Below are 24,794 nucleotides of genomic sequence, written 5' to 3' on the forward strand. Positions count from 1 at the left end.
CAGCCATACAATTGACTTCTAGTGCTTAAAATAAAAAGGACGTCGATATTTGAGTCACAGTGGCATAAGGGAAACACAAATAAGTTTCTTGTTTTCTTTTCTTTTTTTTTTTTTTGCAGAAAAAGCAAAACTCTTTCAACATTTAGCTCTGAAATTTTTCAAGCAAATTTCTTAAATCTTTGAATGAATGCAAAAGACACAAAAAGTAATTCAATAAAAGCATTTCTTGAGCATTTCTTGAACTGACTGAATGCCTGTTAAGCTGGCTTCTGTAAATGTTTAGAACAGGATGTTTTGGTTTTTAAAGATTTATTTATTTATTTTAAAGAGCAAGAGTGTAGAAGTAGGGGTGGGATAGAGGAAGAGGGAGAGAGAGAATCTCTAGCGGACTCCTCACTGAGCTTGGAGCCCAACACAGGGCTCCATCTCATGACCCTGAGATAATGACCTGAGCTGAAATCAGGAGTCAGATGCTTAACGTGGCTTAACCGACTGAGCCACCCAGGCACCCCTTGTTTTATTTTTGTAATTGTGGTAAAATCTATCTAACATAAAATTTACCACTTTAACCATTTTCAAGTGTAGAACTCAGTAGCATTAAGTACATTCATATTATTATTATTATTATTATGCATCCATCACCATTATCCCATTTCCAGAATTCTTATATCATCCCCAGCTGAAACTATACTCATTAAAAAATACTCATACTCATTTCCCCTGTCCTCTGGTAAACATTATTCTTTCTCTGTTCTAGCTCACATGGAATTCTACAGTATTTGTCCTTTTGTGTCTGGCTCCTTTCATTTAGCATAATGTTTTCAAGGTTCATCCATATTGTAGCATGTACCAGAATTTCATTCCTTTTAATGACTGAAATAATATTCCACTGTATATGTATAGCACATTTTAATCCATTGTTCTGTTGGTGGACATCTGAATTGTTTTCCACCTTCCAGCTGTTGTGAATAATGCAATGAACATGGATGTACAAATCTATGTTAGAGGTTCTGCTTTTGCTTCTTTTGATATATATCCAGAAGTGGATGGAATTGCTGGATCATACAGGAATTGTTTTCTTTCATTTTTTTAAGGAACTGTTATACTGTTATCTATAGCAGATGTACCATTTTACATTCCATCAGCAAAGCATAAAGGTTCCGCTTTCTTCACGTCTCCCCACCAACACTTGTTTTTTTCTGTTTCTTTGATAATAGCCATCCTAATAAGTATAAAATATCTCATTATTTTGATTTGCATTTCCCCAGTGATATCTGCAATTAGTGATATCTGCAATTTTTATGTGCTTATTGGCTATATATCTTTTTTGGAGAAATGCCTGTTCATGTCCTTTGCCCAAAGACTGGGATGTTTTCTTCGTTGCTTAATTGTAGTAGTTTCCTGCCAGGTTTTTGACAAAAGAGTTTGAAGTTACATATTCCTGAAGCATAGGTATTTATGTGACTAATGGCAGATGGATTTTTAAAAGTTACTTAGATGGGTGGTCATTCCAACTATGACTCCCGAGTATACTGGTAGTACTAGGAAGAATGCTCACAGGGGTACATGTAGGCAAAAAGCTGAGATTTTCCTTAAGAGGTTACCACTTGAACAAACGATGCTTAGATCCCCAAAGTTCTTATAGAGCATGGTTTTGGCCTGGAAAATTCCTCAAGCAGGAATCATTTACCAAAGCCATAGAAAAATCAGAAGAGTATATCATTCTGCTGAAAATGTTTCAGACTTAAGATAGTGATGGTGATTATACAACTTTATGAATACATTAAAAACCACTGGCTTAGGGCAGTCTGGGTGGCTCAGTGGTTTGGCTCTTGCCTTCAGCCCAGGGTGTGATCCTGGAGACCCGGGATCCAGTCCCACATCAGGCTCCCTGCTTGGAGCCTGCTTCTCCCTCTGCCTGTGTCTCTGCCTCTGCCTCTCTCTCTCTCTCTCAAATAAATAAATAAATAAAGTCTTTAAAATAAAAACTGACTTATATACTATAAAAGTGAATTTTATGCTATGGGAATTACATTTCAATAAAAGAAAGAAATAAAGAATATCCACCACATATTTGGTTTTAGAAGTATCATAGTTCATGGTGAGCCTGCCGGAGTTGTGAAGTGTCTCTGAGTAACCACATTAATGATGTTCTTAAGTTTGTTTATTGAGTGAATATTTTTTAAAAGCCCATTGTGTCCGTGGCTCTGTGAATAAACCAATGAGCAAAACTAAGTCCCTACTTCCAAGGAGTTTATGTTGTGGTAGTGGGAGATGGTAATATAATGTGATACCTGGTAATGATAGATACTATGGAGAAAAAAAGCAGAAACGGGGTATTGACAAGAATGTGCAGTGTTAGGATAGCTAGGGAAAGGTTCTCTGAGGAAGTAAATTTAAGCAAAGAACAGGATTGAGTGAGCAACTGAAGAGAGTATCTGGAAAGAGCATATCTCAGTTTGAGGGAGCAGCAAGTACACAAGCCTTGTGGCAGGAACTTGCTTGGTGTGTTCAAGGCATGGCAAGGCAAAAGCAGAATGACTTAGGGGAAGAAGAATAATAAGGTTGGAATGGTAGTCCTAGAGGCCCTTTTAAATGATTGTGTTTTGTTTTGTTTTTTAAGATTTTATTTATTTATTCATGAGTGACACAGAGAGGGAGAGAGAGAGGCAGAGACACAGGCAGAGGGAGAAGCAGGCTCCATGCAGGGAGCCTGATATGGGACTCGATCCTGGGTCTCCAGGATCATGCCCTGGGCTGAAGGCGGCGCTAAACCGCTGAGCCACCCAGGCTGCCCATGATTGTGTTTTTTAAAATAACAAAGTTTATTACTTGTATGCAGAAGGAAATCTAAACATTTTAATGTAAAAATTAGTTTCCTGAAGTAACTATAAAGGTCACTCTGAATTGTTTAACTTTCTCTTAGGAACTTATTTTGCTGTTTATTTGCACATAATTTTAAAAAATTCTTATTCCATCCTTTGGTTTGGGTGTTGATTAATATAAAAGTATTTGATATTTTAGCCATAGATTTTGTACCCTGAATTTTGTAACTTTATGTAACTGGATTTTTGGAAAACTTTTAAAATTGCAACTTATTCATAAATTGGAAATTGTCTTCCTCTACATATCGTTTTAATGTCTAATAGAAAGAAGTGTTACATAACAGAAATTTTTAAAAATTGTTGAAACAAGCTTTATTATATATTCTACATCCATCGATGTTAACTTTACGGAATGTTTATGTGAAACCCAAAAAGTACTACAATAGTAGAAGGCGGCTAATCTATTAATTATAGATAAATGTGAGTTGTTGGTATAGAAAGGTCTCAGTTAATAAGTTCTCTCACCAGTATTACCTAATATTTTAGATAGTGTTACATTATTTTCTCCCTGTGTTAATACGCTAATATATTTTCTATTTTTTTAAAGCTTGCAAACACAGAAGAATACATAGATGGAGCGTTGTCTGGACATTTGGGTGAAGTTTTAATAAGGTAACAAAACAGCAGTATATGTAAAGAGAACACTGGAAATACCTATTTAAATCGACTAGTGCCTCAATTTCAGAATTTAAAAATTACTGTTAATTTAACATAATATTCTACAATTAGACTTAAAGAGTTTTGAAGTCCTTAAACTTGTCAAAGAAGATGGAATGTTTTGGGAGTTATTCATCTTTCAGATTTTTCTAGTGTTAATACTAAATTCTAGCTCTTAGCTCTAACCTTTTTCAGTGGTTTTAGTTGCAAGAGCTTGGTTTTGAATTTTAGTTGGATCTGGCTGCTGTTAGGGATTTTTTTGTACGTTCATTTTCTTGAACTAGCATCACACCTTCAAATTTGACTCATGCCTTATGGAAGATCATAAAGATACTATTTTATAAAACATTCAGGTAGTAAATAAGTGACATTTGCTTTTTAACAAATCAATAGTAAAACATTTTTTAAAAAAGAATGAAGTGATATATTTTAAATTTAGCATTCAGTATTTTTGTCATCAAAAATATCTAGCAATAGTAATTTAGATTTTAATGTGGTTTTTGGATGGGAACAACAAAATGGATTGTTTTTTTATTTACAGGTGTAATAATGTCCTTTATATCAGGGGTGTTGAAGAAGAGGAAGAAGATGGAGAAATGAGAGAATAGCATCTTTTGTGGGGAATGTTTTTTATATATATTTCTAGACAATAAACTTTTTTTTTTCAACTTGACTCATGAACTATTCATATTCAGATATTTTAAATGCAGAGTTCAAATGTTGAAACAGTAGAAAGATTATTCAAAGGAGTAATACTTTAAGAGCCACTCAACTTCATTCGAGTTGGTTTTCTTTTGTAAGCTCAGTATTCTTTTTCTATAGGGGAAAATTATATGCTTCATAAACATTTATGAAGGTGAATTTCAGCCCTTTTTTGTGATTATATATTAACTGAGACCTTTTAAGAACAGCTGTTTCTTTTAAAGTTATTTTTGAAACAGCTTGACAGGTATAAAGTTAAATATATTCTTAGAACTAATTATATACTGTTTTACTCAGTAGTCAACAAATTACATGTTAATTCTATGTCAGTGTAAGCTAATAACGTACGTGTTATATCGAAAATTGAAATATCACCTGAAAATTAAAATGATTGTGGATATAGAGCACAACAGAAATTGTGAACTGATGTTTAGGCTGAAGGCATATGGTTTGTTCACTTAAGAGAATTAAGTGTTCTGAACAGAACTCCTTAATGTTAATTAAAAACCAGTCTCACAAAAAACAAACAAACAAAAAAAACAGTCTCGCAGTTATATTCTGAGAATATACTAGTGGTTTCGCTTAAGTTTTAAGCTCTTCAAAACCATTTAGATGTTTTAGAGTTATACATCCTTAAAATGTATACTCCACAGTGATAAAAGTATACTATGAACTGTGGACTGATTAAAAACAAATTAGTTCATTTAAAGTCCCATGTTGTCAGAATGCCAGTATTGCAACTCAATGGCCATTCACCACATAGTTACACCAATAAAGTAAACTTTGGATGTGTATCCCCAACTGGGGCAACTGAGATATAAATGTTTAGCTATATGGAATTGTACTTAGTATATGATACTAAAAAGCTTCAACAAAAGAAAACTCCTTCCCAATCCTATAACCGCTAGAATAAGTGCCTGTCTTCCTCAAATTGGTTAGGCCAGCATATGGGGCAGAATATTGCCAATATTGAAAACCAGAATCTACAGAATATGCCTAGAACGTTCTGGTAATGAATGTCTTACTGCTCCTATTCAAGTGAAAAAATATTCTTCCTCTAGTGATTTTGTTCTTGTATCCTTGACTAAAAGTAGTTCATGTTTGTTACCAGATGGAGGTTTTGAGCGATAGACAAGTTGTCTTCCCAGCTGAAATAAAAGAAAAATACTTAATATTTTTAGCATACTATTTTCAATGGAATTATAAGTAAAATAATAACAACTTGATTTTTCCAAGGAATAACCTGGCTTAAAATAGTAAATAATTACCGTTACAAAGGGATTGATAACCTAATGGGTGTGCGACTTGCTAGGCAAAAATTAACAAATAGAGCACCACAGTTTGCAGGAGACAGAGCAGTTAGGTTTTATGGGAAAGTTGGGAGATTTAGGTAATCATCAAAAAGCCTGTGTTTCAGATATAGTTGGCCTGGAAAAGCACCATGTTTAAGGCCAACATTTCATTTCTCAGTGCCATAGCAAGTTTTTCCTCCATTGGTTAGAAGAGATCACTTTTCTCTGCTGAACACCAGTTGACTGGCATTTAGAAATTCTGTTAGATAAAAACTTGAAAAACCGTGTACCTCTTCTTAAACACTAGTAATCCTGTTGGCTCTTAGATGTGTTCCCACCAGGAAAGGCTTAGGGAAATCCCTTAATTCATATCTTTTCATTCTGTGGGGCATATACTCAAGTATATTATACTATTCATTATTTCTCTCTTTTAGTCTTTTCCTTCCTTCTTCATGTATTTACTTTGGTTTTGCTTCTATATCTGAATTTGTTTAGTAAATGAAACAGATGAGTATATTTTTCTGTTGAAAATGAGATTGATGGAACATCTCCACTGTGTTTCAAAAGGGGTCCTATCATGTGAGACTGTACCCTGCATTACAGAATTTGACATTTCTGGCCCATGGGAACTAAGAATAGCAGTCTTCTCCATCATTTTATCAACAAAAATGGTCTTAGGGACTGGAATCCCTGAATTCCTTTCTTAATGTCAGATTTAATGTCAGATTTATTTTTCTCTGTCAACAATCTTTTGGTAATCTTTGTCATTAATACTGCCTGAGAAAATTGCCAGTAATGAAGTGCCCTGACTGGATAAGAACTTCTGTCAGAGGCTTCGTACATTGTCAACTGATCAAATTGGCATTTTTTTTCATCCATCTTCCCATTTTAGTTTTCACTCTCATTTTTAGTCTGCTAATTTAATAAGCATTTATTGAATATCCACTGTGTGCCAGACCTTAGGGACACAAAGTTCGTAAAAACTCACAGTCTAGAAGGAAAGGTGATGGATATATTAAAAATAATCATTTCAGTTTGGTGAGCTTAGTGAATAGTAGTTTGTATACATGGAAGGGTAATACTCCTTTGGAAGAAAGAGGGCAGGTCTTTATAAGAAGAGCTGCCCTAGAGAAGTCAGACTCTTTATAAGTTGAAGTGCTTATTTAAGTCAAATTAAGATAACACTTTTTGACATACATATTAATAGTTAACACATTTCAGAAACTTTTTCAAGTACTTACCTCAAAAGGCTGGTTGTGAAGCACACAATAAGTATTCACTGTAGGTTAGCTATTAATATGGTAAGAATCAATGTCCATAGTAGCTTTGCAGATAACCGTGAAATTGGCTTCCCCAAATCTATTTCAGACCCTAACCTTCCCTTCAGAGGAAGGAGAGTAGTGTATATAGAAACACAATGTCCTCCATACCCAGTGGGAAGTCAAGAACCACATATACTTAGTGACTGCCCAATCCCAGACTTCTTATTGGACAGTTAATCTTGGAATATAAAGAACCTTGACTTCTGGTCCTTGAACCTGCTGCTAAATCTAAGCGACTCTGAGTAAATCAGTTTAATGCCAACTATTAATCTTATTTTTTACAATGTGAGGATTAGAAGACCTTTCCAATCATACACAGTTCTCTGGGTTTGCTGTCTCCATTGCCTGATTGAAAGTAGCAAGGCTCATGTAAGAAGGAGAATGTATATATAAATACATAGAATACTTCCAGAAGGATCCAGATGAAACTTTTAGGAGGTTGTATCAAGGGAGGGGAACTGAGGATAACTTACTTTTCACTAAATACTGTTGTATCTTTTGAACTTTGAGATATATGCTTGTTATTACCTATTCAAAAAAATTAAAGCAAAAATTATCAGTTTCATGAACCTGGAGCTAAAGAAAAAGGAGAGGGGAAAAGTTTCTTTTACTAAAAAGTGGGTCTAATGGAGAACTGTAGACCTAGAAATTTGAATTATCTCCCAAGTAACAAGGAATCAGCGATCAATCAAAGCTGGATATATTACATGATTTTGGTATTTTGCTTTTATGCCACAGAAGTGCTCACATCCTGACATAGTTGGGCCTGTTGATAACAAAACACAAACCTTTTTCTTTGGTTGTGCTACTGCTCTTTCTAGAGCAGCTTTTAGCCTTTCCTCTTGGTGTTTTTGTTTTTCTTTCATTTTCTCTTCACGTAACCTGTCAAAAAAGGAAAACATTCTTTTATTTTTTTTTAATTTTTATTTATTTATGATAGTCAAACACAGAGAGAGAGAGAGAGGCAGAGACACAGGCAGAGGGAGAAGCAGGCTCCCATGTACCGGGAGCCCGACGTGGGATTCGATCCCGGGTCTCCAGGATCACGCCCTGGGCCAAAGGCAGGCGCCAAACCGCTGCGCCACCCAGGGATCCCGGAAAACATTCTTTTAACTATAAATCACAGAAAGTAAACAAAGACCTACATTATTTTTTAGTAATAAATGAAATATTATAAGCTCTCAAAGTTAAAATAATACTTCACCTTCACTTCACCCATATTGTGTTTTTTAGCATTCAGGTGAAATCTCAACAACAGGTCCCATTTGTGTTAAAATTGGAGAAAATTGCTAGTCACCATTTTGGAAGGAGTAAAATCTACCCATATCTTGGTCTAAAACAAGCATCTCAGCAAAGCCTTCTTGTCACTCCACTTACATTTTAGCACTTTGCAGTTAATGTGTACAAGGCCTCTCGAATTAACACCCAGCCCCTGCTTTAGCCTTTTACTAAAGTATAAGGTACAGAAAAGTGCATAAACCACAGTGTATATAGTTCAGTGAATTGCCACAAAAGTGTACTTTTCCAGTTAATCTTTTTGAATGGTCTCCTGAAATTAAGACCAAGAACTGCTATTTGTCTTTTTCTCTTTAGGGTTGTTGTGAGGATAAAATTAAATTAGATGACCTATGTCAACTGTCTGGCCAATGCCTGGTGCAGAATAGTCCCTCACGAAGTCATAGCTATTTTATGGACTTACACAGTTATAAGTAATATTTACTGAATATTTTTTATGCAAAATGAGTTGTTAATGTACCTCTACACCATAGGAAAAAACAAAATTCTCTTTTTGATAATGGTAAACAACTAGAAATAGATTCATTTATCACTACTGAAAATAAGTTGTATTTACAATTCAATGAGCATATATTTCCTACCATAGAATAAGATGCAAGTTAATGTAATCTGTCATGGGTCATCTTATGGGAGTAATTTTTTTATAATTAAAAAATTTTTTCCTTTATATTAAATGAAATCCTATCAGGATCACCTTAATGTATTCTGTACTTTGTTTTTAAATGGGGGAAACAATACTCCCCGTACACTGGTAAGTTATAACAAAATATCTAACATTAGTACCTAATATTTGAATACTCACTATGTGCCATGCACAAACCCTATGAGATAAGTACCATTATTACTGCCCATTTTACAGATAACTGAGACATAGGAGAGATTATGTGCTGTACCTAAGGTCACAGAAGTTGTAAATGGGCAGAACCTGCATTGAAGCCAAGCAGGTCAGCCATAGTGTTAGTCTGCCTCTTAACTTTTTTTGTTGTTGTTAGGACACGAACAGTATTGCACCTATAAGCATTGTCTACGTGCCACATTATTCTAGGGATCATATATTTATAATCATTGCCCCAAAGGTAGTTATCTTTATTTAATTCACTATGGAAGTTTGTAAATCAGTACATTCTCCTTGAAAGGCAAGTTAGGTAAGGATGTGGAGATGGGTGTCGAGGTGGGGACAGAGTGCTGTTCCAAGGATGATAATCCTCATGAAGTTGTCTTGAGGAATGAGTGAGTTAATGTGTAGATGCTGTGTGTGTAAGTGTTGCCAGTTATGCACTGAGAAAAACCTTCATTGCATGGCTCTTTCAAACAATTCCTTCATGTATAGTCTCCTTGCAGTGAACAGCTCCTAATTCTATGCCTTGGGACCTCTACTATAACTGCAATTCCCCTTCCACAAGATAGCTCTTCAAAAATAATAAGTTGTGAATATTCATCCTGAAAATCCATTTTTTTCAGACTTAACTCCTTTACCCATCTCAAACTAGATCAGTTGCTCTGGTGAACTCTTTCCTTCACAGTGCTCATTACTTGGTAATGACACATTATCTCATAAGAATATTTGATTAATATGTCTCCCACATGAAATAATAGCTCTAGAAGGGCAGGGCTGGGTTTGGATATACAGCATCTTTCTTGAGATCCTTGCCATGTAATGGCTTGCTCAGTGAAAATATTTTCTCATCTCATTAAGTCATTCACTACACCTCCATCATAAGACATTGACTATACTTTTGCCGTCGTTCTTTCTGTTTTATCCTCTCAATTGCCTCCACATTTTCTTTGGGAATGGATTCAATGAGATCGCTCAATTCCACCAGGCGAGACTCTACTTTTACCAGCTTTTGAACTGGGTTGAGGCTGCCGACATCAGCATCTCCAGTGCAGACTTTGTATACTTGATTAATCTTTTTACTAAGAGAGTCTATCAGTTTTTCCTGAGATTGAAAAGAAAAGGGGAACAGAAAACAAAACATCTCATGACTATTTCTTTGTTCTTTCAATAAATGTAAAATTCTATTTTACTGTATTTTAATGAAAAGGCTCTTATGTGCTACTACATATTTCTTTTTAACGAAAAAACTTTAGGGATGCCTGGGTGGCTCAGTCAGTTAAGCACCTGACTTTGGCTCAGGTCCTGATCTCAGAGTCTGGGATCAAGCCCCAGCCCAAGCACCACAGGATGGGCTCCGTGCTCAGCAGGGAGTCTACTTGTCCTCCTCCTCCCTCTGCCCACCCCCAGCTCGTCCTCTCTCTCTCTCTCTCAAGTAAATAAATAATGAAAAAAAAATAGAATGGTGAGAAAATGCAGCAGTGATATAATTTTAGATTATTACTATAGTAACACCTTTTTTTTTTCTTTAAAAAATATTTCAGTCTAGGTATAAAAAGGCAATTTTAATATGACAATATCCTTACGCTTGAGTGTTTTGTGTATCTGATTCCCTGAACATTCAGGTAAAAGCAATAAATACATATATTTTAAATCCTTTTTTTTTTTTGCCACTTCAGTGCATCTCTTTGCAACATGGCATGTGAGCTCCGTTTCTTTTTTTTTTTTCACTTAACTACTCTTCATTGTTGAAACTACAGTCACCCTACATGAAAGCTATTTGCGTACATACATGCCTTATCTCCCCTTCTAGACTTTAGCACCTGGAGGGCAGGAGTTATGTTTATACTTCTATCTAAAGCAGCACCTTGCACATAACTATGCACTTAATAAATGTTTGCTGAATAAATGGCTGAGTGCATTTTGAGAGGAAAAAAAGTTACAAGCAAACAGATTGCCAGGCTGGCCTACAAAGCCTTTTGAGGAGTTTAATTTTCACTCTTGCAACTGGAAGCTGTTGCCATATTCTGGTCTAAGTAGAGGCTTGGGCCAAACCTTGCTGATGATCCCTGTACCTGGCCACTGCGCCGTCTTAACTGTTGGTAGATATGTTCGAGCTTGTAGGTAATGTGTTTCGGGACCATGTAACTCTCAGGCTCTTTCTCCACCGTGTACCCGGCATTCGCAGTTAAGAGGATCTCAATAAACTGATGGGCAAAGTAAATCGTTCTCCAGGTAGCAGCCTGCCCCCATTCCTGCTTCTGCTCAAGAAGATGAAAATCGGGTGTCACCTGCCAGCCGCCGGCTCCTGCGCCTGCTCTTCGGCTCCCTGCCCGCTCCAACCAACCATGCTCTCCGCCCTCGCCCGCCCTGCCGGCGCCGCTCTCCGCCGCAGCTTCAGCACCTCGGCCCAGAACAATGCTAAAGTAGCTGTGCTTGGGGCTTCCGGAGGAATTGGGCAGCCCCTTGCGCTGCTTCTCAAGAACAGCCCCTTAGTGAGCCGCCTGACCCTCTACGATATTGCTCATACACCCGGAGTGGCCGCAGATCTGAGCAACCGTGAAAGGCTACCTCGGACCTGAGCAGCTGCCGGATTGCCTCAAAGGCTGCGATGTGGTGGTTATTCCAGCTGGAGTCCCAAGAAAACCAGGCATGACACGGGATGACCTGTTCAACATCAATGCCTCAATTGTGGCCACCCTGACTGCTGCCTGCGCCCAGCATTGCCCCGAGGCCATGATCTGCATCATTTCAAATCCGGTCAACTCCACCATCCCAATTGCAACGGAGGTTTTCAAGAAACACGGAGCTTACGACCCCAATAAAATCTTCGGGGTGACGACCCTGGACATTGTCAGGGCCAACACTTTCATTGCAGAACTAAAGGGTTTGGATCCCGCACGAGTCAATGTTCCTGTCATTGGCGGTCATGCCGGGAAGACCATCATCCCCCTGATCTCTCAGTGCACTCCCAAGGTGGACCTTCCCCAGGACCAGCTGACAGCCATCACTGGGCGGATTCAGGAGGCCGGCACGGAGGTGGTGAAGGCCAAAGCTGGAGCAGGCTCTGCCACCCTGTCCATGGCATACGCTGGAGCTCGGTTTGTCTTCTCCCTTGTGGATGCAATGAATGGGAAGGAAGGAGTTGTCGAATGTTCCTTTGTTAAATCCCAGGAAGCAGACTGTGCCTATTTATCCACACCATTACTGCTGGGGAAAAAGGGCATCGAGAAGAATCTAGGCATTGGCAAGATCTCCCCTTTTGAAGAGAAGATGATAGCAGAAGCCATCCCCGAGCTGAAGGCCTCCATCAAAAAGGAAGAGGAGTTTGTGAAGAACATGAAATGAAAGGGCAGCCAGCTAGCAGTCCGTTTCCCTAACTTATGAAGGCATCATGTCCCTGCAAAGCCATCTCCTGCCCTCATGTTTCCGTTGCGTTAACCACCAGAGTCATGTTAACGTCACCACCCCTTCCAATCGCAAGTCCGTCAATGTGTGCATCAATAAAAGCAGGCTTCCATTTTCAAAAAAAAAAAAAAAAAAGATGAAAATCATCGTGAAGCCAAGGACAAGTTAAACTCAAGACAGATATGGCTTCAGGAGCCATGGGAAAACCCTCTTGCAATCACAGATTCCTTACAGAGCCACCAGCACTTAATTACAAGTCCAGGTCTCTTACCAATAGTTTGCTTCAGATAGCTTGTGTCTCTCACCTCCTGGTTTAACCACTTTTCTGATGGTCCTGTTTACCTCTAAGCACCCTTTCTTCCCTGACACTTACTGTATTTTCCTGTTTATATTAAAAACATGCTGTTTTTCACACCTCCACCTGATACAACTGTATGCTCACTGGAATTGAAACCCAAAACTTAAAAAAAATGCACCTTTTAGAAAACTTGGAAAAGCACAAACTAATATTAAAGGAAAAAGTAAAAGAAAAATGCAGAAAGGCCTATTTGCTGTAAAGCTCTTTTTTGTTCTCCCTTTCTAAATAACATTGTTTCCTACTTATATTAGTGTATTCATTTTAGAGAACTTTAGGAATACAGGGATATATAAGGGAAAATAAAAGCAGCCCACTCATCAAGAAGTGTATATTGGGTATGTGAAAACAATTTTGTTGCAGTGGGAGTCCTAATTTTAAAAATATGAACAGTGGTTCTGAGAAAAAAGCAACTTTAATATGAGAATGGTTAGAGTTGATGAAAATTTCCGATGGTGAGCTCTTGAACCATAAGACTGTTAGAGGTGGATGGATAGTGGCCTTTCAGGATGTCTTCTTTTTTCTAGAATGCCTTTTTCTTTTTTTTTTTTTTTTTTTTTTCTTTTTTTTAAGTTCTCCCTGTGAAACAGAAAAGGAAAAGACAAGGAGAGATGTTTTCTTAAGATAACAAGGTAAGGACAGCATAAGAAATAGGCTTAGGAAATGAGGTTAAGGAATATATACTCATATGAGAAAGATGAGGGCCTGGCCCAGCAGAGCAAAAACGCAAAGGAAAAAGGAAGCTCAAGGTACAGGCCTTCTGATGACCTAGAAGTGAGGTGTCCAATCCCCGGAGCTGCCACCAGATGGCAGACCCAGTCCAGAGTCCCTCAGAGGAGGAGCTGCCTGGGAGGCTGCAAGAGTTGGGAGGAGTTCCTGCTGCTCCCCAGAGGTAGAGTGGGCCAGAGTTGTGGAAGACCAAAACTGGGATAAAGGCTTTGGATGCCTTCCAACAGTGAATAGGACGTGACCTGACCAGGGTGATGTGTAGGAGTAATAATTCTATCAAAATTGGATAAGAGAGTGGGAGATGTATAGATGCCATTTAAAGTTTTTCTTTCTTAAGGATTCTCTAATTCTAATCCATGTCACATTCTGCTGTGTGCTGACTGCAAATAACTCCCAATTGAACTAGATCAGCTCCCTGTTTGAAAGAATAAAAGAGATGAATACATCCTTCAGATTGTTCAGTAGCTTACATTCCATTTCATGTTCAATGAAAATGAACAGATAACAGCTACACAAAACAATGTGAATGAATCTCAAACATAATTTTGAGAAAAAGAAGCCAGATAAGCTAGACATACTACATGATTCCACTTATATAAAGTTCAAAACATGAAAGCTAGTTGATAAGTCAGGATTGCAGTCGCTTCAAAAAAAAAAAAAAAAAAGGATTGCAGTCGCCTTTGACAGATGGTAGAGACTGGAAAGAGAGCCTGAGGGAAGCTTCTGCAGGGAGTTATAATGGTCTGTTCCCTAAACATGGGTGTGTTCACTTTGAGTAAAGTTCTTAAGAGATATTTATAGAATTTGTGCATTTTCCAATATTATACTTGAATTTAAAATTTTATTTTAAAAAGTAAAATACTGAATCAAAAATGCATTTAGGGAGTAGTAAGTAGTGTAGAAGTTTAGCAAGAATAAAACTTTGATTTTATAGTTATAAATCCAGAGTAACTATGATCATTTATGAGTATCAAAGTTAGATTATAAGCTGTTTACTAATGAAGGATTATGTTTTGTCCATTTGGGGACCTGAAAGAATAGGAGTGATTCCTTTTTTTTTTTTTTTTTTTAAGATTTTATTTATTTATTCATGAGAGAGAGAGAGGCAGAGACACAGGCAGAGGGAGAAGCAGGCTCCATGCAGGGAGCCCGACGTGGGACTTGATCCAGGGTCTCCAGGATCACGCCCCGGGCTGAAGGCGGTGCTGAACCGCTGAGCCACCCAGGGATCCCCTAGGAGTGATTCTAAAAATACTTTTCCCCTATCATTTCCCTGCTCTGTTCCCTCTTTCCCTTGGGAGCATTTCCCATCTCTAGGAGACACTATGAATTATTAGGCCTATTTTCCCAGAGCGTGTAATTCTTGAATACCAAAATTATACCTGTGACCAAAATTTATCTTTTAAAAAGTAATTTTCAGATCAATTCTACTACCTATTCTGCTTAGGGATCCGGTTGCCTCAGAATTTAAGAGTATTGAAAACGTTAACTGTTTGTAGAGCTGTCTGAAACTTGGATGAAGGGGTTTGGTTGGGGAGGGTGAAATACCGCTGATACTTATCTGACATTTTTTATGCCGATCAGCTTCAGAATTATTGAAAACAATTGAAGAGTGGAAGCAACCCAAATGTTCATCCACAGATGAATGGATAAACAGAATGTGGAATACAAATACAATAGAATATTCTTCAGCCATAAAAGAAATTCAGTTCTGACACATGCTATAACATGGATGAAACTTGAAAACATTATGCTAAATGCAAAAGGACAACTATTGTATGATTCCGTTAATGTGAGGTGCCTAAAAATAGGCAAATTTATAGACAAGAAGCAGAATAAGTTACCAGAGGCCAGGAAGATGAAGGAAGAGAGAATTCTTGTTTAATGAGCACAGAGTTTCTATTTGATGAAAAATTCTATGAATAGATTGTGGTGATGGTTACCCAATACTGCAAATATACTTAATCACACTGAATTGTACACTTAAAATGGTAAATTTTGTCAAGTATGTTTTACCACACATACGGCTTTAAAAAAGCCAACATTGAAGAACTGAAAGGTGGCTGTCATCCCACGTCTTGCTCTAGCTGTGCGTGATCCCATTCCCTCCTAACTCCAGGTACAAAACCACCCTAGGAAATGTGTGTAAACGAGCCATGAATAGCTTGCTTTTGTAACTCTGCTCATCCTATGTTTAGGGAGGACAATCTTCTGATTGAGTTCCCCCAAATCTACCTCTGAAAATCCATTTCATAACCATAAATGGCCTCACATATGAAATTTGAATTTTTATTTCATTTGAGGTTTTTTTATAAGGAAATCCATGCTGGCTGGAGTTTGTTGTGGGTCTAGAACGAATCATTCATTCAACAAACATTTATTGAGCACCTACTTTATAGGGACACTTAACATACCTAACTAGGAAGGGTCATACAATCCCTGCCCTGGAGGGGTTTGTACCTTGCTGGGAGAGATGTTCAGGTAAATGCATAGTACATTAACGTTTGTCACAGGGGCTCCCATAATGGATCTATCTGTGCAAGAGAGGCCAGAATCTACTAGAGGCTCAGTTCTAGGCAGATATTCCATTCAGTTTTGATTCAGTGCTTCCCGTTAATTATTTGCCTTCAAATTACTACTAAAATGATCATAGGCAATGAACTATATCATGTATATACACTCTGACAAAAGAAATATATTTATAAGGGGAAAAAATCTCAGCATCATACTTTGTAATAATTAGAGCAACATTTTAAAAAGAACCTCATTGCCTATTTGAATGCTTTCTGTATGTAAATTGACTTACATACTGACAGGATAATTCCAACCTGGTTTTCTGCCTCTGTCATCAACCCAGGATTTGTGGTATGCCTTAACTCCCCATTCCAATGCTTAGTGGACAGGCAATGCACATTATTATTAACAGAAGCCAAAATAAAATTACCATAGGCAAAGAAGGATTACCTGAGCATCTGATTTAAATTCTCCAAAACTAAATAGCTTGGACCTTAATTCCAATTCTGCTGCTTTTTCCTCTTCTCTCACACAGCTAGCCTTAAGCATTTCCTTGTGCTCCAGAAGAAACTCTATATTGCTATTTCTATTGCAAAAGAAGAAAGAGACCCTTGTCTGCAATTTGTGGTTTAGAAATAAGCCATCAGTCAGTAGTTTTAACACTTTCCATATCATGTGTCAACATTCTATGTCTAGCAAGCCAAATACGAGTATATTTTAAGAAATTGTCAAAGTACATGCAACTTTTCAGGTAAAATGAGAAGAGTAAATGTCTGTACATGTACTGCTTTTAACTTCCTCCAGGAAGCATTTTCTTCCTGTGATTCCCTTGAAACTCCTAAATAGCAGCAGAATTGATGTGTCAGGAAGCCAAGTTGTGGTGTGATCTGGAAATAGATTCTGTCCTAACATAGATACCCTTTTCCTGCCCAGCCATACCCACCTCGTTCCTAAGACTCATACTGTCAGGGTGGGGCACCATACGCTCTAAGGATTGAGAGACAGAAGACAAGGATGAAAAGGATACATTAGTAGTAACAGGTAGCTGTGAGATCATGATTTGTAGGGTCTTCACTTTTCAGAAAGTTAATTTGTTCCAAAGTCCAGTATAGTTTGACCTACTGTTTGAAAAGATTGCAATCTTCAGGCCCAGAAAACTCTTCCGAAAAAAGCTTTACACATTTTTATAATGGAAGATAAACAGATTTATTCTCTGCAGTTTGAAGCTATTTTCCAGTAGCTTCCAATATTACTTCCAATTATATAAAATTTTACAGAAGGAATTTTCATCAAATTCAGCCTCCTTCCTGTGACAGAAATCCCTTTTATGGGATCCCTGGGTGGCGCAGCGGTTTGGCGCCTGCCTTTGGCCCAGGGCGCCATCCTGGAGACCCGGGATCGAATCCCACGTCGGGCTCCCAGTGCATGGAGCCTGCTTCTCCCTCTGCCTGTGTCTCTGCCTCTCTCTCTCTGTGACTATCATAAATAAATAAATACCTTAAAAAATTTTTTAAAAAAATCCCTTTTATGAGAGCCCTGATATATCTACATATGTACATTATGAAATGATATAATATTTAAGTCACGTAAGCTTTGCTGAGAGTTACTGCCAAGAAAAATGATTTAGCCTAATCATCCAGAACCTGATTTAATTAGCTAGATGGTAGAGTGAAAAGTACACCAAACAAAACTTAGTAAGTTGTGGAATCACTATGTTGTATACCTGCAACTAATGTAACGTGTGTCAACTCTACTTCAGTTGAAAAAAATCAAGGCAGTACATTTTAATTCTTTATAATCTTTCAAACTGCTTTTTATTATTGCTAGCTAGGAAAATGTTTTGACAAGTGAAAGGAAGTAGAGACTAAAAGTAAAGCCAGTCTACTCTGTGTAAATCAAACTTCTACATTTTAAACTCTACAATATAAATGATTATTAATAAAAATCCCACCCTAAATCCAGAGAGACCATGAGGAAGGGTCACTATAGGAATCAGCTGGATTCTGTCGCTGGTTAGAGACTGCTTAATAGAATAAATCTATTGTTTTGTTATCTTTAATAACTTACATTTTATCCTGTATAAGTTTTTCTCTTTTATTTACATCTTCAAGATTTTCATCTACATCTTGGGAATATTGTACCAAAGTTAGATTCTGCTCTTCCAGCTCTGTGAGGACTTGAAGTAACTCTTCTGGTTCTTTGAAATAAAGCTCTGGCTCCTAATCAATCAGTAATGAATATAATTCATTTAAAAATATGCTATTTATGCACCTATGACTTATCTAGAGAAATACAGTGGAGAAAATGAATACCATTCTGATTATGATGGAGGCATGGGCAGAGAATGGCAGAGGAGCCTATTTCTGTGTGAGAACTGGCCTTCAGCAAGAAGACATTTAGGGTGTCGGGGGAGATGAAAGGTATTATAGAAAAGAAAAAGGAAGGTGAGGAAAACAGAAGAGATGGAGCAGAAGAGAAGCCCAAGGCAGGAAAAAGGGAAAGCGGGTACTGGGGAAAGGCAGTAGAGGGAAGAGAAGAAAAAAAGGAGGCTAAGCGAAGGTCATTTCCTCCCCCATTTTATTTTATATTTTCCAAAAAATAAATATATGTATTACTTTAAGTAAATTTAATTTTTAAAAAGATGACTTGAGTATTTGCACACCATGCTCATCATATTTACTCTAGTCAAGAGGTGGAAGCAACCTAAAGGTCCACTGAGGGATGAATGGATAAAGAAAATGTGGTATATTCATAGAACAGGATATTATTCAGCCTTAAAAAAGAAGGAAATCAAAAAAAAAAAAAAAAGAAGGAAATCCCTGCACACACTACCACATGAGTGAACCTGGAGGACACTAGGCTCTGTGAAATAAGCCAAGTTACAGAGAGAAAAAAATGTATAATTCCACTTTTATGAGGTATCTAAAATAATCAAACTCTTAGAAAGGAACTGTGGTTGCCAGGGCTGGCTGCAGGGGAAGGAGAAAAGGGGAGTTCAGTGGGTACAGGTTTCCATTTTGCAAGATGATAAAGTTCTAGAGATCTGTTTACGACAATGTGCATTTAGTTAACATTATACTGTACACTTAAATTTGAAAGTGGTGAGGATGATAAATTCTGTTATGTTTTTTACCACAATTTTAAAAAGATCACTTGTATAAGATGTGTTATATATAATAATGGATGGTGTTTTTAAATGTTTTTTGTTCCTTGTGAGTTTCTGTGGTTGTATTCAGGATGGGGTTAGCTCAAAGTCAGTCTTGTAAAATAAAGGGCTGTTTTGTTGAAGACTGGTTTATCTTACAGTACAGCTACACAGTATATCTTGAGCTCCAGTAAAATGAGAAGCAATCAGAAAGTGACTATTTTTACAAAATGATTGTAGATAACATATTTATCTCCTAAACCTCCTTATAAATATTTTTTCATAAAATGATGTCAAAGATGAACTATAGATGCAACTGGGAAACAGCATCAAAATTATAATTTCTTCTGGAAAGTTGTGGATTATTTAGAATAGGAAATTTTAATTTTAAAAGAAAAAAAAATGAGCACTTTTACTTTTCACCAAACAATATTTAAATCAAAAAAGATAATCTGGTTACCAGATCATAGTCCATATCCTCGTCTAAAAATAATTCCAAACTGTCTTCTGAACTGATACTGTCAGTGTGGCTGTAAAAGAAAGAAAATGTCTGATTTCTGAACCATTTTCAGTCAACAGATTTCCTTCATTTCTAAACTGCCTTTGGAACCTAACTAGAACAGTTCTTTTCAATAGCCTTTTTAGCCTTTTAGGGAACTGCCATTTGCAGGAGTCAATGGATTCCACACATATGCAAAAAAAAAAAAAAATCAGATTCCATCTGGACAAGGGTGACATTTGCAAACAAGTGAGACCACAAGGAAGGGTCAAGCATATGGTACCAATTATTTGAAGTGCATTTATAAAAAATCTTTTTAAAGAAACACATGACAGCCTACATTGCTGCATCTGTTTTGCCCCTGTTAATGCAGTCAAATAAACTAAACATGTTACTCTAGTGCTCAAAACAAAGCCTGTTCCAGAGTAATACAATATTTGTCTTCTGAAGAGCAGATTTTACTTCTTAAAATATCCTCTGTTCAGGCTGAGGAAATGTTGGTTGGAGGGATGCGGAATGAGGTACATTCTTAAAGAATAATTATGTGGTTTGCATAGTGACTGGAAAAATCAGTTTAAAAAGATAAATTGAAAATGATTGGAAAATTAAAGAAGCGGGGACTAGGGAGAGTTAGGTGGCTTTTGGTGTGATAAGTAATTAACACATTCAAGTAGAGGGTCATGATGAAGGGAAAAGTGAGTAAATGGATTGGGGATGGGAGGAGAATCTAGAGATAGATGAAAGAATGAAATCATAGGAACCAAAAGTAGAAAGAGCTACTGGAACCCAAAGAGAAGAGACAAAGATAACTCCAACATTTGTAATCTGTGAGCCTGGAATAATGGAAGTAATCCTAACAAGATGGAAAACAGTTGAAGGATGAGATAAGAAAAAAATTAATATTTGCTTTATTCATGTTGAGTTTAAGGGGACAAGATACCTGTATGGAGCTGCCCTTTAAATCTATGGAAATAAGGTGTGGGAACATGGAGAAAGAGCCATAGAAGTAAATGAGTATTTAGGAAGCATTCCCTGAGAAAGCATTTCTTCTCTTGATCCAGTGGTATCAATTTCTAATCAATTTTCTCCCACCTCTCTGAAATTCTTGTTACCTTTTTGGTTTTCTTTTCAACATAAATGTCTGTGGTTCCCCAGCCTTCTTCCCCTCCACTGTACCCACTCTTTTGGGGTTATTTCATCCTCTTTCATGGATTCTATCACTGCTAATATACTAATGGCTCCCACACATCTATCTTTCTCTTGAGTTCTAGACTTCATTGTCCAACCTCCAACTGGACATCAGTGTCTACTTGGCTATCCTACAAGGGGCTAAAACTAAAACAATCTAAAATGACACTCCTTATCTTCCTCTTCAAGCCTGCTCCCCTTTGCTGTGTTCCCAATATTATTGAATGCCAACACTCTACACCCAGTTGCCACACAAATTTGGGAGTTAACTTTGATGATATGTAGGAGTTATTTTTGACCACTCTTTTCCTCACATTTCCCCCAATCTTTATGCGAGTCTTTCAAAGCCTGTCAATGCCACTTCCCTGAGATGCCTCTCCTTCTTCATTCCCATTGTCACTCTGTGGTTGGGGCAGTTCATTATCTCTTCCCTGAACTGTGACAACAGGCTCCTCCTAACTGGCCTCTCTTACCTCTAGATTTGTCTCCCTCCATTTCATTCTTTAAATTACTCCCACATCCAATTTTCTAAAATGAAAATCTGAGTGAGTCTCTGTTATACTCTTGATTAAAACCCTATTGGCTCCCCAGGACCCTTGGGACAAACCACAGTCTCCTTAGGACAGCACCACTGCTTTCCTGCTCATGATACAATAACTATTCACCCCTTGAGCCTCTCACTTACACCCTGTGGCCCAGCCATTTTGAACAGAGCCAAGCTCTGCCATCTTTATGACAGAAGGCCCCTACTCTCCCAGAGCTTGTCCTCCTTTATTACTCATCTTCTCACCAGACTCAGCTTGGACGCCACCTGTTCTGGAGTGTTCACTGATCCTGCTCTTTGTCTCCTACTCCCTCACCTGTCATTTGGGTTAAGGGTCCCTCCTTTGCATGCCTGTGGCACTCTGCCTATCCTTCCAATGGCATTTTATTATATTGTAACTGACTAATCCCTTGTCTGTTTTCTCACTAGATGGTAAGCTCCTTGAGGGCAGAGACTGTCTTTTATTTACTGTTGAATCCACAGGGCACTCAATAAATATTTGTTGAATGAATGAAAGAGACTATGAGAGTGGTGAACTTTCTGAGGAGTGGAGATGGTATTTGCATGTTACTATGTGTATTGGTAGATTCAGAAAAGGCATTTGGCAAAATTCAATGCTCATTTATTATAAAAAGAGAATTGGAATAGAGAGGATTTCCTCAACTTGATAGGGTATCTATATCTATAAATATCCTACAGCTAACATTTTACTTAATGGTGGAAACCTAAATCCTCTTAAGACTATGGACAAGGCAATGATGTATGTTCCTACTACTCTTATTTAACATAGAATGTTCTACCCACTGCCGCAAGGCAAGGATAGGAAATAAGAGGGGTACATATCATAAAGGAAGAAATAAAATTGTCTCTATTTGCAGATGACATGATGGTCTACATGGAAAATCCAGAGGGATCTAAAAAACCCCAAAGAATCAAACTCCAAATTCCTGGAATTAGTAAGTGAGCTCAGCAAGATCACAGTACATAAGATAAAAGTACAACAATCAGTTGTATTTCTATATACTAGCAATGAACCCAAGGACATTAAAATTAAAAATACAATGCCAGAAAAAAAAATAGGAAAGAAACTTTTAGGTGTAAATCTAACAACACCTGTACAGGGACATGCATGCTGAAAACTACGCACAGCTGATAAACAAAATCAAAGAAGATCCAAATGGGAATGGAAAGACATGGATTGGGAGAGTTAATATAGTAAAGATGACAATTCTCCCCAAATTCGTGTACAGGTTGGAATTAGTTTCCTAGGGCGGCTGTATCAAAGTACCACAAACAGCTTTGTGGCTTAAAACAATAGGAATATTTTCTCACAGTTCTGGAAGCTAGAAGTCCAAAATTAAGCTGTCAGCAGGGCCATGATCCCTTCTAAGTCTCCAGGAAAGAATCTCTTTCATGCCTTTCTGTTAGCTTCTTGTGTTGCCAGCAATCATCAGTGTTGCTTGGCTTATAGGTGCCTCTCTCCAATCTCTGCCTCTTGTCACATGGCATACTCCCTGCACCTCTGTCTCTTCTCTTAAGGACACTAGTCATAGTGGATTAAGAGCTCACTTTCATGACTTAAATTTGATTATACCTACAAAGATCCTATTTCTACATAAGGTAACATTCATAGATATGTACCGTAATTAGAACTTTAATATCTATTTTTGGGAGATATAATCCAATCCTTAACAAAGTTTAACATAATTTCAATAAAAGTTTCAGCAAGATTTTTTTTTGTAGATATAGACAAGATAACTCTAAAATTTGTATGGAAAGCCGAAAGAACTAGAATAATTAACAAAATTTCTAAAAAGAGGAATGAAGAAGAATCAGTCTGATTTCAAGATTAACAGCTATAATGATAAAGACCATGTTGTATGGGTGGTAGATAGCTACACAGATCAATGGAACAGAGTAGAGAATCTGGAAATACACCTGAACAAAAATGCCTAACTGATTTCTGACACAGATACAAAAACAACAAACAATTCAGTGGAGAAGCCATTTCAACAAATGGTGCTGAAGCAATTGACATTCAGAGGCCAAAAAAAAAGAAAGAAAGAACCTCAATCTAAACCTCACAGCTTATTAAAAAATAATTAACCTAAAATGAATCACAGACTTAAATGTAAAACTATAAAAGCTTTTAGGAGAAAACAGGAAAAATAATCTTTGAGATCTAGCACTAAGCAAAAAGTTCTAAGCCTGATATGAAAAGTATGATCCATATTAGAAAAAATTGATAAATTAGACTTCATCAATATAAAAAACTTTTGTTCTACAAAAGACCCTGGTAAGAACATGAAAGGATGATCTACAGACTGAGAGGAAATATTTGCAAGCCACATATCTGCAAAGGGCTAATATAGAAATATATAAAGAATTCTCAAATTTCAACAGTAAGAAACAAAAACAATCCATTTAGAAAGCAGGCATTTCGCCAAAGGAGACATAAAGATGTAAACAAGTACATGAAAAGATGTTCAACACCATTAGTTACTAGGGAAATGCAAATAAAACACAAAAGACAGGAATATTATGCAGCCACAAAAAAGGATGAGATGCCATTTGCAACAGCATGGATGGATCTGGAGGGTATTATGGTAAGTCAAATAAGTCAGACTGTGAAAGACAGATCCCATGTGATTTCATGCGCATGTGGAATCTAATAAAGCAAATGAATAAAAAAAAAAGAATCAGACCTATAAATACAGAGAACAAAGTAATGATTGCTAGATAGGGGATGGGGGATGGGCACAACGTGAAGGGGAATGGAAGATACATGCTTCCAGTTATGGAATGAATGAGTCACAAGAATAAAAGGCACAGCAGAAAGAACATAGTCAATGATATCATAATACTATTGTATGATGACAGCTGGGAGCTACACCCCTGATGAGCATATCATTGTATCACCATGTCATACACCTGAAACTAATGTAACATTATATGTTCACTATCCTCAAATAAAAAAATAAAAAAGTATCCAGGAGTAAACTTTTTTTTAAAAAAAGCACAATAAGGGGGATCCCTGGGTGGCTCAGCGGTTTGGTGCCTGCCTTTGGCCCAGGGCGCGATCCTGGAGTCCTGGGATCGAGTCCCGCGTCGGGCTCCCAGCATGGAGACTGCTTCTCCCTCCTCCTGAATCTCTGCCTCTCTTTCTCTCTATGTCTATCATAAATAAATAAATAAATAAATAAATAAATAAATATTTAAAAATAAATAAATAATAAAATAAAAAAGCACAATAAGATATATATATAAATATATATATTTATATATATATATATCAGAATGTCTAAAATTTAAAAAAAATGAAAACAGTAACTGCTGATGAGAACGTAGAGAAACCGGATCCCTTGTTCATTGTTGGTGGGAATGCAAAATGGTGTAGCCACTCTGGGAAACAAATTGGCAGTT

At 37.2% G+C, this 24,794-nt stretch overlaps 2 protein-coding genes across 9 annotated transcripts in view; one reads left to right on the forward strand and one right to left on the reverse strand.

The window, feature by feature from the left end:
• SNRPF (small nuclear ribonucleoprotein polypeptide F) overlaps positions 1 to 4,215 on the forward strand; it is a 6,588-nt gene extending 2,373 nt beyond the window's left edge. Inside the window, exons 3-4 of the mRNA XM_072773164.1 lie at positions 3,433 to 3,497; positions 4,084 to 4,215. Coding sequence (XP_072629265.1) covers positions 3,433 to 3,497; positions 4,084 to 4,150 — 132 coding nt within the window. The 3' untranslated portion in view covers positions 4,151 to 4,215. The remainder of the gene's footprint in view (positions 1 to 3,432; positions 3,498 to 4,083) is intronic.
• The window catches only part of CCDC38 (coiled-coil domain containing 38), a 50,517-nt gene continuing 25,807 nt past the window's right edge, over positions 85 to 24,794 (reverse strand). For 2 of the 8 annotated variants that reach the window (XM_072773156.1, XM_072773153.1), the window contains 8 exons: positions 24,434 to 24,545; positions 19,601 to 19,670; positions 18,063 to 18,214; positions 16,446 to 16,581; positions 11,065 to 11,250; positions 9,889 to 10,094; positions 7,647 to 7,740; positions 85 to 5,392 (listed from right to left, as the gene is read on the reverse strand). In XM_072773156.1, coding sequence (XP_072629257.1) covers positions 5,279 to 5,392; positions 7,647 to 7,740; positions 9,889 to 10,094; positions 11,065 to 11,250; positions 16,446 to 16,581; positions 18,063 to 18,214; positions 19,601 to 19,670; positions 24,434 to 24,545 — 1,070 coding nt within the window. In that variant the 3' untranslated portion in view covers positions 85 to 5,278. Of the gene's footprint in view, positions 5,393 to 7,331; positions 7,387 to 7,646; positions 7,741 to 9,888; positions 10,095 to 11,064; positions 11,251 to 11,272; positions 13,332 to 16,445; positions 16,582 to 18,062; positions 18,215 to 19,600; positions 19,671 to 24,433; positions 24,546 to 24,794 lie in introns of those variants that run through there. The other 6 variants (XM_072773154.1, XM_072773155.1, XM_072773157.1 and 3 more) reach the window with 6 other exon arrangements.

Source organism: Canis lupus, chromosome 13, assembly GCF_048164855.1.
Source record: "Canis lupus baileyi chromosome 13, mCanLup2.hap1, whole genome shotgun sequence".
NCBI classification, from domain to species: Eukaryota; Metazoa; Chordata; class Mammalia; order Carnivora; family Canidae; genus Canis; species Canis lupus.